Source organism: Sinohyriopsis cumingii, chromosome 17 (assembly GCF_028554795.1).
Source record: "Sinohyriopsis cumingii isolate HCF-2022 chromosome 17, ASM2855479v2, whole genome shotgun sequence".
Taxonomy (NCBI): Eukaryota; Metazoa; Mollusca; class Bivalvia; order Unionida; family Unionidae; genus Sinohyriopsis; species Sinohyriopsis cumingii.
In genome coordinates this window covers 112,750,610-112,768,199 of record NC_142977.1, presented here as the reverse complement: position 1 = coordinate 112,768,199, position 17,590 = coordinate 112,750,610, and the positions used below count along the sequence as shown (strand labels likewise).

The 17,590-nt window shown below is 33.6% G+C and overlaps 1 protein-coding gene across 1 annotated transcript in view; it reads left to right on the top strand.

Annotated features, from left to right (window-relative positions):
* LOC149779683 (hemicentin-1-like) overlaps positions 1-17,590 on the top strand; it is a 425,151-nt gene that overhangs the window by 160,129 nt on the left and 247,432 nt on the right. The window contains exons 15-16 of the mRNA XM_089938453.1: positions 6,976-7,163; positions 12,667-12,817. Of these exons, the coding sequence (XP_089794579.1) occupies positions 6,976-7,163; positions 12,667-12,817 (339 nt within the window). The remainder of the gene's footprint in view (positions 1-6,975; positions 7,164-12,666; positions 12,818-17,590) is intronic.

Below are 17,590 nucleotides of genomic sequence, written 5' to 3'. Positions count from 1 at the left end.
ATGCATACATTTAACACATGACTATATTAATAATACTATAAAATGTTTGATGACTACCTTTAATACAAGACTATATTAATAATACTGTAACATGTTAGATGACTACATTTAACGCATGAGTATATATATTAATAATACTGTAACATATCTGATGCATACATTTAACACATGACTATATTAATATTTCTGCAACATGTTTGATGACTACATTCAACACATGACTATATTGATAATACTGTAACATGTGTGATCACTACATTCAACACATGACTATATTAACAATACTGTAACATGTTTGATGACTACATTCAACACATGACTATATTAATAATACTGTAACATGTTTGATGATTACATTCAACACATGACTATATTGACAATACTGTAACATGTATGATGACTACATTCAACACATGACTATATTAATAATACTGTAACATGTGTGATGACTACATTCAACACATGACTATATTAATAATACTGTAACATGTGTGATGACTACATTCAACACATGACTATATTAATAATACTGTAACATGTGTGATGACTACATTCAACACATGACTATATTAATAATACTGTAACTTGTGTGATGACTACATTCAACACATGATTATATTAATAATACTGTAAAATGTTTGATGACTACATTCAACACATGACTATATTAATAATACTGTAACATGTGTGATGACTACATTCAACACATGACTATATTAATAATACTGTAACATGTTTGATAACTACATTCAACACATGACTACATTAATAATACTGTAACATGTGTGATGACTACATTCAACACATGACTATATTAATAATACTGTAACATGTTTGATGACAACATTCAACACATGACTATATTAATAATACTGTATAATACTGTAACACGTTTGATGACTACATTCAACACATGACTATATTGATAATACTGTAACATGTTTGATGACTACATTCAACACATGACTATATTAATAATACTGTAACATGTATGATGACTACATTCAACACATGATTATATTAATAACACTGTAACATGTTTGATGACTACATTCAACACATGACTATATTAATAATACTGTAACATGTGTGATGACTACATTCAACACATGATTATATTAATAATACTGTAACATGTTTGATGACTACATTCAACACATGACTATATTAATAATACTGTAACATGTTTGATAACTACATTCAACACATGACTACATTAATAATACTGTAACATGTGTGATGACTACATTCAACACATGACTATATTAATAATACTGTAACATGTTTGATGACTACATTCAACACATGACTATATTAATAATACTGTATAATACTGTAACACGTTTGATGACTACATTCAACACATGATTATATTGATAATACTGTAACATGTTTGATGACTACATTCAACACATGACTATATTAATAATACTGTAACATGTTTGATGACTACATTCAACACATGACTATATTAATAATACTGTATAATACTGTAACACGTTTGATGACTACATTCAACACATGACTATATTGATAATACTGTAACATGTTTGATGACTACATTCAACACATGACTATATTAATAATACTGTAACATGTATGATGACTACATTCAACACATGATTATATTAATAATACTGTAACATGTTTGATGACTACATTCAACACATGACTATATTAATAATACTGTAACATGTGTGATGACTAAATTCAACACATGACTATATTAATAATACTGCAACATATATGATGACTGCTTTCAACGCATGACTATATTAATAATACTGTAACATGTATGATGACTACATTCAACACATGACTATATTAATAATACTGTAACATGTTTGATGACTACATTTAACGCATGACTATATATATTAATAATACTGTAACATGTGCGATGACTACATTCAACACATGACTATATTGATAATACTGTAACATGTGTGATGATTATATTCAACAAATGACTATATTAATAATACTGTCACATGTTTGATAACCTAACAGAAGATACAAATTCTTCGTGGATTTCACTGATTGATATCACAATATCAAATTGATTCTTATATACACAGGAACATGTTGCATATTCGAAGAGATATTTAACTTGAAATTACAAATATTTCTCAATATAAAAGTCGCTGCTCTCGAAATTGTTAATAACATCTCTACGTCTTCAATAGCCCTCTTTCAATAAATGCAAATATATGTATTTAAATGAATCTATATTTTCTAGCAATTTATCAGTGTCATATTTTGGGCTTTATTAGTTGTTGTTGTTGCCTCTTTGAAAGGCTATGATGGTTTGCTTACTTGCGTTAACTTTAATGTTACAAGAATGACAATATCATTTCAAATTATTCAGCTAGGTATGTAATGAACGTTAACGTTAAGGTTACAAGAATGACAATGTCATTTCAAATTATTCAGCGTGGTATGTAATGAACCTTAACGTTAAGGTTACAAGAATGACAATATCATTTCAAATTATTCAGCGTGGTATGTAATGAACGTTAACTTTAAGGTTACAAGAATAACAATATCATTTCAAATTATTCAGCGTGGTATGTAATGAACGTTAACGTTAAGGTTACAAGAATGACAATATCATTTCAAATTATTCAGCGTGGTATGTAATGAACGTTAACGTTAAGGTTACAAGAATGACAATATCATTTCAAATTATTCAGCGTGGTATGTAATGAACGTTAACGTTAAGGTTACAAGAATGGCAATGTCATTTCAAATTATTCAGCGTGGTATGTAATGAACGTTAACGTTAAGGTTACAAGAATGACAATATCATTTCAAATTATTCAGCGTGGTATGTAATGAACGTTAACGTTAAGGTTACAAGAATGACAATATCATTTCAAATTATTCAGCGTGGTATGTAATGAACGCTAACGTTAAGGTTACAAGAATGACAATATCATTTCAAATTATTCAGCGTGGTATGTAATGAACGTTAACGTTAAGGTTACAAGAATGATAATATCATTTCAAATTATTCAGCGTGGTATGTAATGAACGTTAACTTTAAGGTTACAAGAATAACAATATCATTTCAAATTATTCAGCGTGGTATGTAATGAACGTTAACGTTAAGGTTACAAAAATAACAATATCATTTCAAATTATTCAGCATTTAACTTTAAAGTTACAAGAATAACAATATCATTTCAAATTATTCAGCGTGGTATGTACTAAACGTTAACTTTAAGGTTACAAGAATGACAATATCATTTCAAATTATTCAGCGTGGTATGTAATGAACGTTAACTTTAAGGTTACAAGAATAACAATATCATTTCAAATTATTCAGCGTGGTACGTAATGAACGTTAACGTTAAGGTTACAAGAATGACAATATCATTTCAAATTATTCAGCGTGGTACGTAATGAACGTTAACGTTAATGTTACAAGAATGACAATATCATTTCAAATTATTCAGCGTGGTATGTAATGAACGTTAACTTTAAGGTTACAAGAATGACAATGTCATTTCAAATTATTCAGCGTGGTATGTAATGAACGTTAACGTTAAGGTTACAAGAATGACAATATCATTTCAAATTATTCAGCGTGGTATGTAATGAACGTTAACTTTAAGGTTACAAGAATAACAATATCATTTCAAATTATTCAGCGTGGTATGTAATGAACGCTAACGTTAAGGTTACAAGAATGACAATATCATTTCAAATTATTCAGCGTGGTATGTAATGAACGTTAACGTTAAGGTTACAAGAATGACAATGTCATTTCAAATTATTCAGCGTGGTATGTAATGAACGTTAACTTTAAGGTTACAAGAATAACAATATCATTTCAAATTATTCAGCGTGGTATGTAATGAACGTTAACGTTAAGGTTACAAGAATGACAATATCATTTCAAATTATTCAGCGTGGTATGTAATGAACGTTAACGTTAAGGTTACAAGAATGACAATATCATTTCAAATTATTCAGCTAGGTATGTAATGAACGTTAACGTTAAGGTTACAAGAATGGCAATGTCATTTCAAATTATTCAGCGTGGTATGTAATGAACGTTAACGTTAAGGTTACAAGAATGACAATATCATTTCAAATTATTCAGCGTGGTATGTAATGAACGTTAACGTTAAGGTTACAAGAATGACAATATCATTTCAAATTATTCAGCGTGGTATGTAATGAACGCTAACGTTAAGGTTACAAGAATGACAATATCATTTCAAATTATTCAGCGTGGTATGTAATGAACGTTAACGTTAAGGTTACAAGAATGATAATATCATTTCAAATTATTCAGCGTGGTATGTAATGAACGTTAACTTTAAGGTTACAAGAATAACAATATCATTTCAAATTATTCAGCTAGGTATGTAATGAACGTTAACGTTAAGGTTACAAAAATAACAATATCATTTCAAATTATTCAGCATTTAACTTTAAAGTTACAAGAATAACAATATCATTTCAAATTATTCGGCGTGGTATGTACTAAACGTTAACTTTAAGGTTACAAGAATGACAATATGATTTCAAATCATTCAGCGTGGTATGTAATGAACGTTAACTTTAAGGTTACAAGAATGACAATATCATTTCAAATTATTCAGCGTGGTACGTAATGAACGTTAACGTTAAGGTTACAAGAATAACTATATCATTTCAAATTATTCAGCATTTAACTTTAAAGTTACAAGAATAACAATATCATTTCAAATTATTCAGCGTGGTATGTACTAAACGTTAACTTTCAAATTATTCAGTGTGGTATGTAATGAACGTTAACGTTAAGTTTACAAGAATAACAATATCATTTCAAATTATTCAGCGTGGTATATAATGAAAGTTAACTTTAAGGTTACAAGAATAACAATATTATTTCAAATTATTCAGCTAGGTATTTAATGAACGTTAACGTTAAGGTTACAAGAATGACAATATCATTTCAAATTATTCAGCGTGGTATGTAAAGAACGACTGTATCAGCTATACAATTAGCTTTATTGGAAATATAATTTATGTATTACTTATAATGTATATTAGTTATAATATCGTTTGTACAGACAAATGCTAACATTATTGGTGAAACAGGTCCCACTTGTTTAAAGCCATATCGTGATTAAAATAAAATCTGAGAACAGTAAATATTATTGTACCTTAAACAGGATTTTTTAGAATTACAAAAGCAATTTGCTTAAAGGACATGGCGTAATGTCTACAGTACAAACCTAGTATAATCATTCAATTAAAAAGTTTAGATAAGTCTAGGAAATAATCTTTCGTACTGTTATGTATATTTGATTTGTATTTGTAAGTATTTCTCCATGCTTATATAATACATATAAATGTGTTTTGTTATTGACTTTTGTCCAAAATCAATCTTATTGTCTACCTGACCAGTAACTTTATTTTGCTAGACAAATGATGCATAGCTAATATTTTTATATGTGTATGGGTTAAATATTAGGATCATTATCAATAGAAGTAAATATATTTATTTGGGTCTGGGTCTATGACATTGATATTCCCCAAAACTACATAGCCTACCTGTTGTTCACCACATCCTTATTATAATTTTAGTAACAGATTGTATCTTGTAGACACTTTGTAATGTTTTGGAAAGGAAAATTGCAAGTCATAGTATTTTCAAAAAATGCTAATTGTGACCTAGGTCAAGTAGAGTCTTTATAATCTTGCTTATCTAGAAATTACTCATTATTGATGTAAGATCTTGATCCAGAACCATTTTTATTGTTGTGTTCAGTATTTTCGTTTCGGTGGACTTATTTATTCAAATATTCTTCTCTGGAATTACAAAGTGATTGATATTATTCTTGGTCAGAGATATTAGCTTGGAATTATAATGAATTCAGATAAGGACATCTTGGATTATATTATTGTCATTAACCAAAAGACTGTTGGCACATCTCCACGCAACAGGCTACTAAAGACAAACAACACTTTCAGTGCTGGATATTATTTCGAACGCCACTGTAATTTAATTAGGACCTTGTTCAATAGGGCTGGTGATAGAATTTTTTGGACTATTTGGGATTTAATTCGCAATAATGCAAGTTCTTTTTAAAGTTTCACTTTGTATTCTGGGGAAATAAATTACTTGTTAAATATTACAATACTTGTTGGTTTTCGCACTTTTCTATTACTTACTTGAAAACCAAAGAGTCCTAACACTGGATGACTAAAGTGGTCTTCATCGACTTGATGGACGAACAATCAATCGTAATAATACATTTATTGGCTCGCACTTTGTGCTGTATAGACAGTTTGAACAACAGTAAAAGCATAATGGCCAATCATTTGATATCATGTGTATGAACTATTATCGATTTTTTTCGGAGATCCACATATTCCCAGTTTTTTTTCTCAGCACAACCCCCCTCCCCCCGCGAAACACACATTTGATGGCATGCTTGGGATTTCTCTCCGCTTCGTAAATTGCATCATATCTAAAGACACGTGATTCAAAAGAAGCTTATTGGTAGAAAACGCGTCATGAAAGGATCTTGGTTGTAGAAGCACAAACAAAAATTTCTAATAAAGTTTAAACGAAAACCATGTAAATATATTTATATTTTATGTTTAAGACGATGAGATCAACGTGTACACTGTTGCACATGATAATAAAGTTATTCAACGGTGTTAAATAACTCGTAATGCTCTGTCTGTCTCCTTTCTCCTCCTCTCTCCACTCCACAGATGTAAACATGAAAATATCCATTCCTGTTTCCCTTCCTCTTCTCTCTCCACTCAGCAGATGTAAACATGAAAACAACCATTCCTGTCTACGAGTATCAGCTGGATTTTTTTTCTTCTCAAAGTTAACCTCTTGAACAAATTGTTTATTTCGGTCTATTAGTAAACCGTACCCTTTCGAAAGAATCAATTTGTAACTTTTATCTTGGATATTGAATTAGAGCAAAATTTACATCCTTTATGTATGTAATTTTCCAGAAAGGATGCCTCTAGCTCCGATGATAGAAGGTCCAATGAATCAGACTGTAACTGAGGGCATGAACGCCACGTTTGAATGCAAGGTCATAATCAGTGATACAGAACCCCAGCTGCAGTGGCTTCGACATTATATGGTCAATGGTTCCTACACTAATGAGGATGGGGAGCCTTATGTCAGGGTTCTACAGGTATCGGCCTCGACCTTTATTTTATACGTGAGCAAGCGTAATAAGGTAAATCCTAATTACAATTCTGTTGTCAATTCTAGCAAGTTGTACAACCTTTTATTTTACGTATTGAATGATTTTATTAATTGGTATTCAAAATTCGTCTGAACCAAAGAAAACGGTTTCGAGGCAAACTTTAAGACTTTTTTCATTCATTTGCATAAAAATGGGCAAAATGTACCTGTAGGATTTAAGTGAACTGAAAATAAATATGAGCCAGTTCCTTGGAAAGATTCTCCATGAATGATATCGATTTCAACTGGTAAATAAATCTCTTAGAATTTCCTTTCTATATTTTTGAGGCACTCAGCCTCAGTGGCAAAGTTTCAAATCATTAAAGTCGATAGCTGAGAATTTAATTTTACTGATTTTGTTTTTACTGCAGCGAGAGCACTATGCAATATGGAAGAGAATATTTTTCGTACAGGAAAATTTTTACGGCAGAAAAAATATTTTATATTCAAGAAGTGTTGTGGTGTATATTCATAATAACAAAAAAATTACAGATTGACATTCATAATATTTTGAAGGAATTATGGAGAACTCTAAAATAGATTTAATGGCTTAATGGCAAACAAAAAATATTACAGAAAAACGTAAATCACTGTTTTGTTTGAATGCATCAAACGGATTCGTTAAAGATGCTCAAAAGATGTTAAATGCGTTTTCGGAAACAAAATTCGGAAAATATTGATAAATTTATTGACTTTAAATGAATTTAGAACAGCAGCAGTGTAACCTTGTCAAGCTGATGAGTTACTAATGTCAGCTGGTAAAATAAATCTCTTAGGGTTGTCATTCTATGCTTCAGAGGTACTCACCTCCTGTGTAAAAGTTTCAAATCATTTAAGTGAATAACTAAGAATTTAACTTTACTCCAATCCGCCGCTAATGGTCCCCAATCCCAATCCCACAAAACTACTACAACCACAACGGGTATTGTCATTCTAGGCGTTTTGAAATTTTTATTTCTAAGTCACAGCCTCCGTCCCCATAACTTTTTCTAAACTTTTTTTTAGCAAGCAAGCCACATAATTTGTAAAATCATTGTTTTTGCCCTCAATATATGTATATCTTATCTGAATTCAAACAGTCTTTTTAGCAATGTACAGTCTGCATATCGCCCTTGCCACAGTACTGAAACTACTCTTCTAAAAGTAGTTAATGACATTCTCTCTGCTTTGGATAGCGGAAAGATTACAGTCCTCGCCCTCCTTGATTCGTCTGCAGCATTTTACACAATAGACCATGATATATTACTTCAGCGTCTCCAGTATGGCATTCATGATACAGCCTTACTGTGGTTCAAGTCCTACTTGGTCAACAGGACACAAATTGTATCTGCAAATGGAATACACTCCAGCCCAGTTGATCTATGTTGTGGTGTTCCACAGGGGTCTGTTCTTGGACCTGTTCTCTTCATTCTATACACTCAGTCGCTCTCAAGTGTCATAGATCATCATCCAGTGTCTCACCAATTGTACGCTGATGACATCCAAATATACAAATCTAGCCACCCAACTGAAGTTGATGCTACCATACAAGGTGTAGATAGGTGCATTTCTGATGTGAAATCATGGATGACATGTGACAAGCTGCAGACGAATGATGCTAAAAATGAGGCCATTCTGATTACAACACAAAGACTTTCTCAGTCACATCCTTTACCTCAAACAATAAATATCAGCAACTGTTGCAGAATAGAAACCGAGTAGATTTTGGATTAAATGAATAACACAAACAGTGTGTGAAAGATGGAAATTTATGAAATGAATTAATAAAGAAAAATATATGGTGTATAAATACAATGATTCTCTCACGCTCTCAACATACGATTGATCCAATCACTCTACACAAACATTCACACATTGAAAATAAACCAAAAATATGAATTCAATATGAAATACAGATTCAAGAAACCTCATAGACTGCATATACGTTTCAAATAATATTATGCACTGTAAGACAGATTCACATAATCTCACGTATGGACTACGATTAAGATTTAAATAATCTTAAGGTATTCAAATGTGTTTCAAATATTGTTATGCACTGTAAGTGAGATTCACATAATCTCATGGAATACAACTAAGATTCAAAACAATCTCATGAACATGAAAATGTACCCAATTGAAACGACAATTGGAACAAACATGCTTCTTGACCCTTGTACAGTCGTACGATTCATAAACTGATGAGCCGCACCGAGTCCTTGGATTGGCCTACACTTTTATCGGCCGCTCGCACCCTTCACGGATATACCACATATACAGTCATACGTACAGACAGCATACAGCACCCTTGAAATAGCTACGTCTACGTCGGTGGCTCCACCGCATGTACAGACATACATACATATATTTGTATCGACAGCGCGCAGCCCTAAATACTCTGGAAACTCAAGACAGCTCTAAACAGCTTCAGACAGCTCTAGACAGTTCTAGTCAGCTCTAGTCAGATACAATAAAAACAAACTGGTCATAATAATGGGTTCTAAAAATCTCTAGATATATGCTAATACATTAAACTCTAATAGCAAAGTTCACAACGTTTCAAATCTGCGTTGTAATAAATGCATCATTACACGACATGACATTACAAACTGAATAAGCATCGCATATCAAATGAAATATAAATTTAACACGTACCCCTATGGCTGGAGAACACAATGGAGAGCCTACACTCCTTGACGAGATCCAAAACGACCAGTGTGTCAATTAGAAATTGATCTTCCTTAAATCCATTGCAAAATGAGTAATAGTCAGGGTAAAATATCCGTGCATATCATGCTTTTAATGTCCCTCGTCGCAATTAATTTCCGGCGAGGTACATGCTAGTACAGTCGCTTCCCTGGAAAAACACTTATTCACCCTAGATAACGTTGTACGCATGTACAACAAAAAATAGTCAAATAGTTCTAAGGCAAAACCAAGTTTGTTTTTTTGCCTAATTCTGTGACAGCAACACCAATATTAAATTCACACAATCAGTACGCAACCTAGGTGTTACTCTGGACAGTACTCTCACATTGCACCAACATCTCATGAACATCTGCAATGCTGCAAATCTTGAGCTGAGACTCATCAGCTCCATTCGCAAATATCTTTCAGTTGATGCCACTAAAACACTTGTGTGTTCATTAGCACTTTCAAGACAGGACTATTGTACCCCCACTCTCTCTCTGGTTCATCTCAATATCTGCTCCAGAAACTTCAGAAAGTTCAAAACACAGCTGCTCGGGTCATACTTAGAGTACCACGATCAGAGCACACCTCCCCGCTGCTCTGTACCCTACACTGGCTATCCATTCGATCCAGAATCAAACACAAAATTTGTTCTCTGTGCTACATTTCACTGTCGGACTCTAGTCCAACATACCTATCCGACCTCACCCATGTGTACACACCAGCAAGATACTTACGCTCCTCTTCTGACAATCGTATACTCATTATTCCCACTATGAAAACAAAGTTATATGGACAGCGTTCTTTTGCATACCAGTGCCCAGCACCAAGAAATTAATTGCACACTGAACTCAGACACAAATACACAGTGATCCCATTCAAGAGTGCTCTCAAAACACTTATTTCGACTGCAAGAACAAACTTAAATATTCTCATTATTTTTTTTTTATGTTTTCTAATTTCATGGTGTTTGTTTTTGTAATCATATCATTATATGTTTTTTATCTTATATGTGTCGTCTAATGTTGTAAAGCGCTTAGAGCTCTTAAAGATTAGGCGCGATACAAACTCCTCATTATTATATATATATATATAATGAATTAACAAACGTACATCTCATTCAAATACTCTATCCAAACATTCACAAATTGGTAAACTAAAAATGATTCATGTATTCTGATGTATGGCTAAGATTCAAATAATCTTATGTAATGAAAGTGAGATTCACATAATCTCATGTAACCGAAATGACTCATTGTACTCAATCGAAACAACAATAAATTGAAACAAACACGACTCAGTCATTTGTACAGCCGTATGGTTCATAAATATTTGTAAAACTTGCAAATGTGTGCACTGACAAACCACACAGCTCTCCGGAATTCTTGGGTTGGCCCTCACTTGTAATGGCCGTACACACCCTTCATGGATCCACCATGCGCACAAGTTTACAAACTAGCGGTTTCGTCTTTGTATGACCTTAATGGTTACATCATCTTCTGTAGACACACAGACGGGCCGATATACCCGCACACACATAGGTGCAGACAGCAGACAGTTCTCCTGAACTGGGTTGACACCCTTGTATTGGTCACGCCCACCCTTCATGGATCCACCATGCGCACATACATACGTATAGACATACGTACAGACAGCTACAGACAGCCCTAAACAGCTACAGACAGCCCTAAACAAATTCAGACAGCTCTAAACAGCTACAATAAAACCAAACTGGTCATCGTAATAGGTTCGGAATTAAAATTTATAGATACATGCTACTAAAGTAAACTCTAATAGTAACCTGTAATTCTAAAGTTCACAGCGTTTCAAATCTCCGTAGTAGTGTGTGTGTGTGTGTGTGTGTGTGTGTGATTTGGATTTTTAACGTAGCTTTACCAATTTTTCAGTCATAGCGCTACGATATCTGCAGTGTGGCAGTTTATAGTGATGTCTAGCACTGGGGAATCATGCCGCGGACATGTCGCATGATGTCCCACCCAGTCACATTATCCTGACACCAGGCCGACCAGTCCTAACACTAACCTCGTAATTCTGAGCACCAAGCGAGGAAGCTGTTAGTACCGTTTTTGTAAGTCTTTAGTATGACTCAGCCGGGCTCGAACCCACGACCTCCCGCATCCAAGGCGGACGCTCTAACCACTAGGCCACCGAAGTGGTCATGCGTAGTAGTAAAGGCATCATTTCACGATACGGCATTAAAACCTGAATACGCTTCACATATAATAAAAATACAAATATAACACTTACCCCTATGGCTGGAGAACACAAATGGAGAACGTTCACTCCTTGACAAGATCCAATGACTAGTGTGTCAGTTAGAAACGGAACTTGCCTTAAATCCACAGGAGAGTGAGTATTAGTCTGGGTAAAATACCGTGCTCTTAGTGACTCTCGCCGCAAGTGATCTACGACGAGATACATGCTAGTTCAGTTGCTTACCTAGAAAAACAACTATCCACCATAGGTAACTTTGTACGCATGTAAGACTAAAATGATCAAATCGTTCCAAGGCGAAACCAAGTTATTTCTTGCCTTATTCTGTGACAAGACTGCAAGAAAAAATTAAGTCTCTGACATTAACTAAATCACTTTGTACATACGATGCGAGAGTAGAGAGATACACGAGTGAATCCTTTGGTGATATGAGCGAATAGAAATAGAAAGGTCATGGACAAAATTATAACACTATATGTTGTTTCTTGCAATATTGATTTTATATCTCATTTCTAGCAATCTGGATTTTATATGTTTTTTTCTAGCAATCTGGAGTACTGAAACAAATAGATCCTCAGATATTAGTGGTTCGTAATGTAACACAGGAAGATGCCGGATGGTATACGTGCCTCGTTGCCAACACTATTGGAATCAACTATGTCAGTGCTTTGCTTACTGTTATCAGGGTAGACACGAGTAAGTAGATATATTAAGTTTGTGTAAATATGTTACATTTATGTTAAACTTGTTTGCTTCTGCTTTCAAGCCATCGATTTAATACTCATACCTAATTCCACGTAAAACCTTAAAAGCACGAACTCAAATTTTTTTACATTGCTGAAGCAATATACTTGAATCTCTGATGTGAACATATGTAACGACTGGTGTTAATACATCGTTGTTGATGTTCCCATTGTTATGTATGTTTAAATTTTATTTTGTGCTTAACTTTTGTCCATGATTGTATGTTGTACTCCTGATAATGGCCACTTGTAAACATACGGTTTACATAACAAATGAGTTCAAGTTTATTCTTATGCACAATTAGACTGAAAGGTTCCGTTTAAATGCTTCAGTTTCTGTTCTAAAAATAGGTAAAGTGTAAATGCATATAAATAGTCACTTGATAAACAAATAATACATTCGTATTTTAGATCAGTCTCTGGGAATCCATTTTTGATCAGCGTTTACAGTTGTTTTGTTGAAGTCAGATATAATTCGCGATAACTTATTTATATAAAATATTCTTTCGAATTACTTAAGTGCTTATTGACTTTTGGATTAATACATTACGTTGGATTATTGTGAACTCATTCAGAAGAATTCTGAATTGCATCATTGTGTTATATCGGAACATTCAATACTATTGGAATTAATTTGGAATATTATATATTTTGTTACGTATATTTAATTTAATTTATATTTGACTTAATTGTTTGTAAGTTTTAAAATTATTTTATTTTTAATTTCATTACATGTCAATGCAATGTAAGTTTGTTTATTCGAAATTTGATATTTTCCAGAAAATTCAGTTTGACCTGAATATTTCCATCAATACCTAATATTAGAACACTGTTTCTAATTTTGATTTAGTTCTTAGCCTTGATTGGGGGTCAAGTAAACAACTTCTTCGTTTTGTTTATTTTTAATGTGCGAATGATAATCGTGAAATCGGGGCTGTATTGGATACGTGACCCTATGCTTGTAAATAGATTTTAGTGACGTAAACAACTTTAAAAAATTTTATTCATAGAGTAAAATGAATGGTTTTATCAAGGTCATACTGGGGCTACGTGATTTTTTATAGATAAATATGATCACGTGACCCTCTATTTCGCAATTCAGGCATTTCTGAAATTGCGCATTAATTAGTTTTAATAGTGATGCTTAGAGAGAGATCTCTCAATTCGGGCTTCTAAACACTGGGACGTAAAGGTGTTTCTTTTGTTGTGTCATTTTGGGAATTACATTTTAATGTTTATTCGAATTATTTGGATTCTAAAAGATTAATTCGTTTCTCTGGAAATATTTTGTGTGCTCATACAGAATTCTTGAACAAATAAATTTCTTAACAATTTTATTCGGATTGCCAACACCGGAGTGTTATTTCTTGTGTTTCTACAAGGAACTGTAGACGACAGCACAGTACAGTATACAACATACGTCATTGCCTTCCATCTTAGGTTCTTCGTCGGGACTCGAACTTAGATTCATGAGAACATTTCATTATTAAAGTTCTAAAATTTAATTCGTGTATCATTCTTGGATTATTTTTGGGTTTGATTCTTAAAAACCGTAAGTTCTTATTTTTTTTAAAACAATTCTTCATTTTTACAGTATTTTTCCAGGGAAATAAACTATTTGTTAAATGTTTCAAAGCTTGTTGCTTTAACTCTTTCTTGTGTTGCTGTTTATTCGAGCCTAAACACCTAACATAAGAATTTTTAGACCTATGATAGCACATTATTGATTTATTTGAATCTAATTTGCAATACTGTATCTCTTCAATTTTCACTTTGTATTGTATAAAAATAAATTGCTTGCTGATTTTACTTAACTGGTGGTTTCACATTTTTTCTGTTACATATTTTAGGACTCAGAGATGATAATTATTAAAAATGCAAGGCTGATCCCTTGCACCATTTTGTACGTAATGGAGAGTTCAGATTTTGAAATAACCGCTTTCATACAATATCACATATAGTACAAACTGCAACGAATATGTATACTGCAACCTACAATTTTATAATCTGAACATGTCTATGGATATAAATTTTAAAACCTTGACATTCTCGACAAACCGTATAATTTTCCAAACCAATCCAGTTATGTGGAGTTACAAGCCTCAATAATGTTTTACTGTACTATTTAATGCGCATGCGTCTTGTTGTTTTAGCCTGAATATATCTAATATTAAAATTGTGTAAACTATTAATCCCTGACTCGGCCATAATATCGCTACGCAAACTGGTAAATTAGCCTTAATTTAGAGGTGGGTCAGATGCTGACGTACAATACGGTACCAGTCTGGTATTGAGTGAACATCGTGAAAGATGAAGGAATTGCCTCCCTTTGATATTTTAAATTCACCAGCCTTTGATTGTTAACGCCATTTCTATTCTGGCTGTATAAATTAAATTTCTTTGGCTTTTTACTTACGTGTTAATTTATGCTTCAGCCCACGTTCGGAAGATGACGTCAATTATTGAATCACCGAGACAAGCTCACAAAAATGAATGACTTCCAATCCTTAAATACACAATGATTATTGTATATGTCAGTGTTGTACTTTTCGTTCTCTTCAGTGGGATTGTAATAGTTGTCGTTCGTGCTGGCGTTCTCATTACATGCAGGAAAATTATGACGATGACACGCATAATATCATTGTGATGCGATCGTTACTTTTACAATGTTTAATACGTATCAATTTCGTGCTGCACCAGTTATGAGCAAGGATGCAAGATCTAATAACAACCCTAACCCTGGTCCCATCCCTTTCAGTGTTGCAAAATATTTTAAAAAATTCTGATATAATTAAAACCTCATGCACCAAAATTTCTTAAAATTATTCTCTCTTTCTGCCTATATTTTGTCGTTTGTGGAATAAATAATGGCAATACACTTTCAGCGCAGATATGTATTGCAACTTTATAATTTATTTGACAGAAAACACATTATATATAAATTGATGATAAAAAACATTTCCTCACAATATCTTGGAAGTTGTGTCACGGTTAAACTTATTTAAACATGCATATATATTCCTCCTATATCTGTGTAGTTTGTCAGAATTAGGGGAGGCTTTTGATTAAATGACACATTGGCTTGGTCAAGTAATAGTCGGACCTTTGATGTACATGCGATGTGTTTAAAGGAAAGACACACCTCAGCGTATCTGGGTAATGTTCAGACTCTTAACACACAGGTGAGATGTATGCATGACACATACATGTGGGTGTCCGGTTAATATTCAGACTTCGAAAGCATAGGTGAGATGTATGCATGACACATACATGTAGGTGTCCGGTTAATATTCAGACTCTTAACACACAGGTGAGATGTATGCATGACACATATATGTGGGTATCCGGTTAATATTCAGACTTCGAAAGCATAGGTGAGATGTATGCATGACACATGTGGATGTCCGGTTAATTTTCAGACTCTTAACACACAGGTGAGATGTATGCATGACACATATATGTGGGTGTCCGGTTAATATTCAGACTTCGAAAGCATAGGTGAGATGTATGCATGACACATACATGTATTTGTCCGGTTAATATTCAGACTCTTAACACACAGGTGAGATGTATGCATGACACATACACGTGGGTGTCCGGTTAATATTCAGACTTCGAAAGCATAGGTGAGATGTATGCATGACACATGTGGATGTCCGGTTAATTTTCAGACTCTTAACACACAGGTGAGATGTATGCATGACACATACATGTGGGTGTCCGGTTAATATTCAGACTTCGAAAGCGTAGGTGAGATGTATGCATGACACATACATGTATTTGTCCGGTTAATATTCAGACTCTTAACACACAGGTGAGATGTATGCATGACACATACATGTGGGTGTCCGGTTAATATTCAGACTTCGAAATCATAGGTGAGATGTATGCATGACACATGTGGATGTCTGGTTAATTTTCAGACTCTTAACACGCAGGTGAGATGTATGCATGACACATACATGTGGGTGTCCGGTTAATATTCAGACTTCGAAAGCATAGGTGAGATGTATGCATGACACATGTGAATGTCCGGTTAATTTTCAGACTCTTAACACACAGATGAGATGTATGCATGACACATACATGTATTTGTCCGGTTAATATTCAGACTCTTAACACACAGGTGAGATGTATGCATGACACATACATGTGGTTGTCCGGTTAATATTCAGACTTCGAAAGCATAGGTGAGATGCATGCATGACACATACATGTAGGTGTCCGGTTAATTTTCAGACTCTTAACACACAGGTGAGATGTATGCATGACACATACATGTAGGTGTCCGGTTAATATTCAGACTCTTAATACATATGTGAGATGTTTGCATGACACATACATGTAGGTGTCCGGTTAATATTCAAACTCTTAACACATATGTGAGATGTTTGCATGACACATACATGTGGGTGTCCGGTTAATATTCAAACTCTTAATACATAGGTGAGATGTTTGCATGACACATACATGTAGGTGTCCGGTTAATATTCAGACTCTTAACACACAGGTGAGATGTATGCATGACACATACATGTGGGTGTCCGGTTAATATTCAGACTTCGAAAGCATAGGTGAGATGTATGCATGACACATGTGGATGTCTGGTTAATTTTCAGACTCTTGACACACAGGTGAGATGTATGCATGACACATACATGTGGGTGTCCGGTTAATATTCAGACTTCGAAAGCATAGGTGAGATGTATGCATGACACATGTGAAT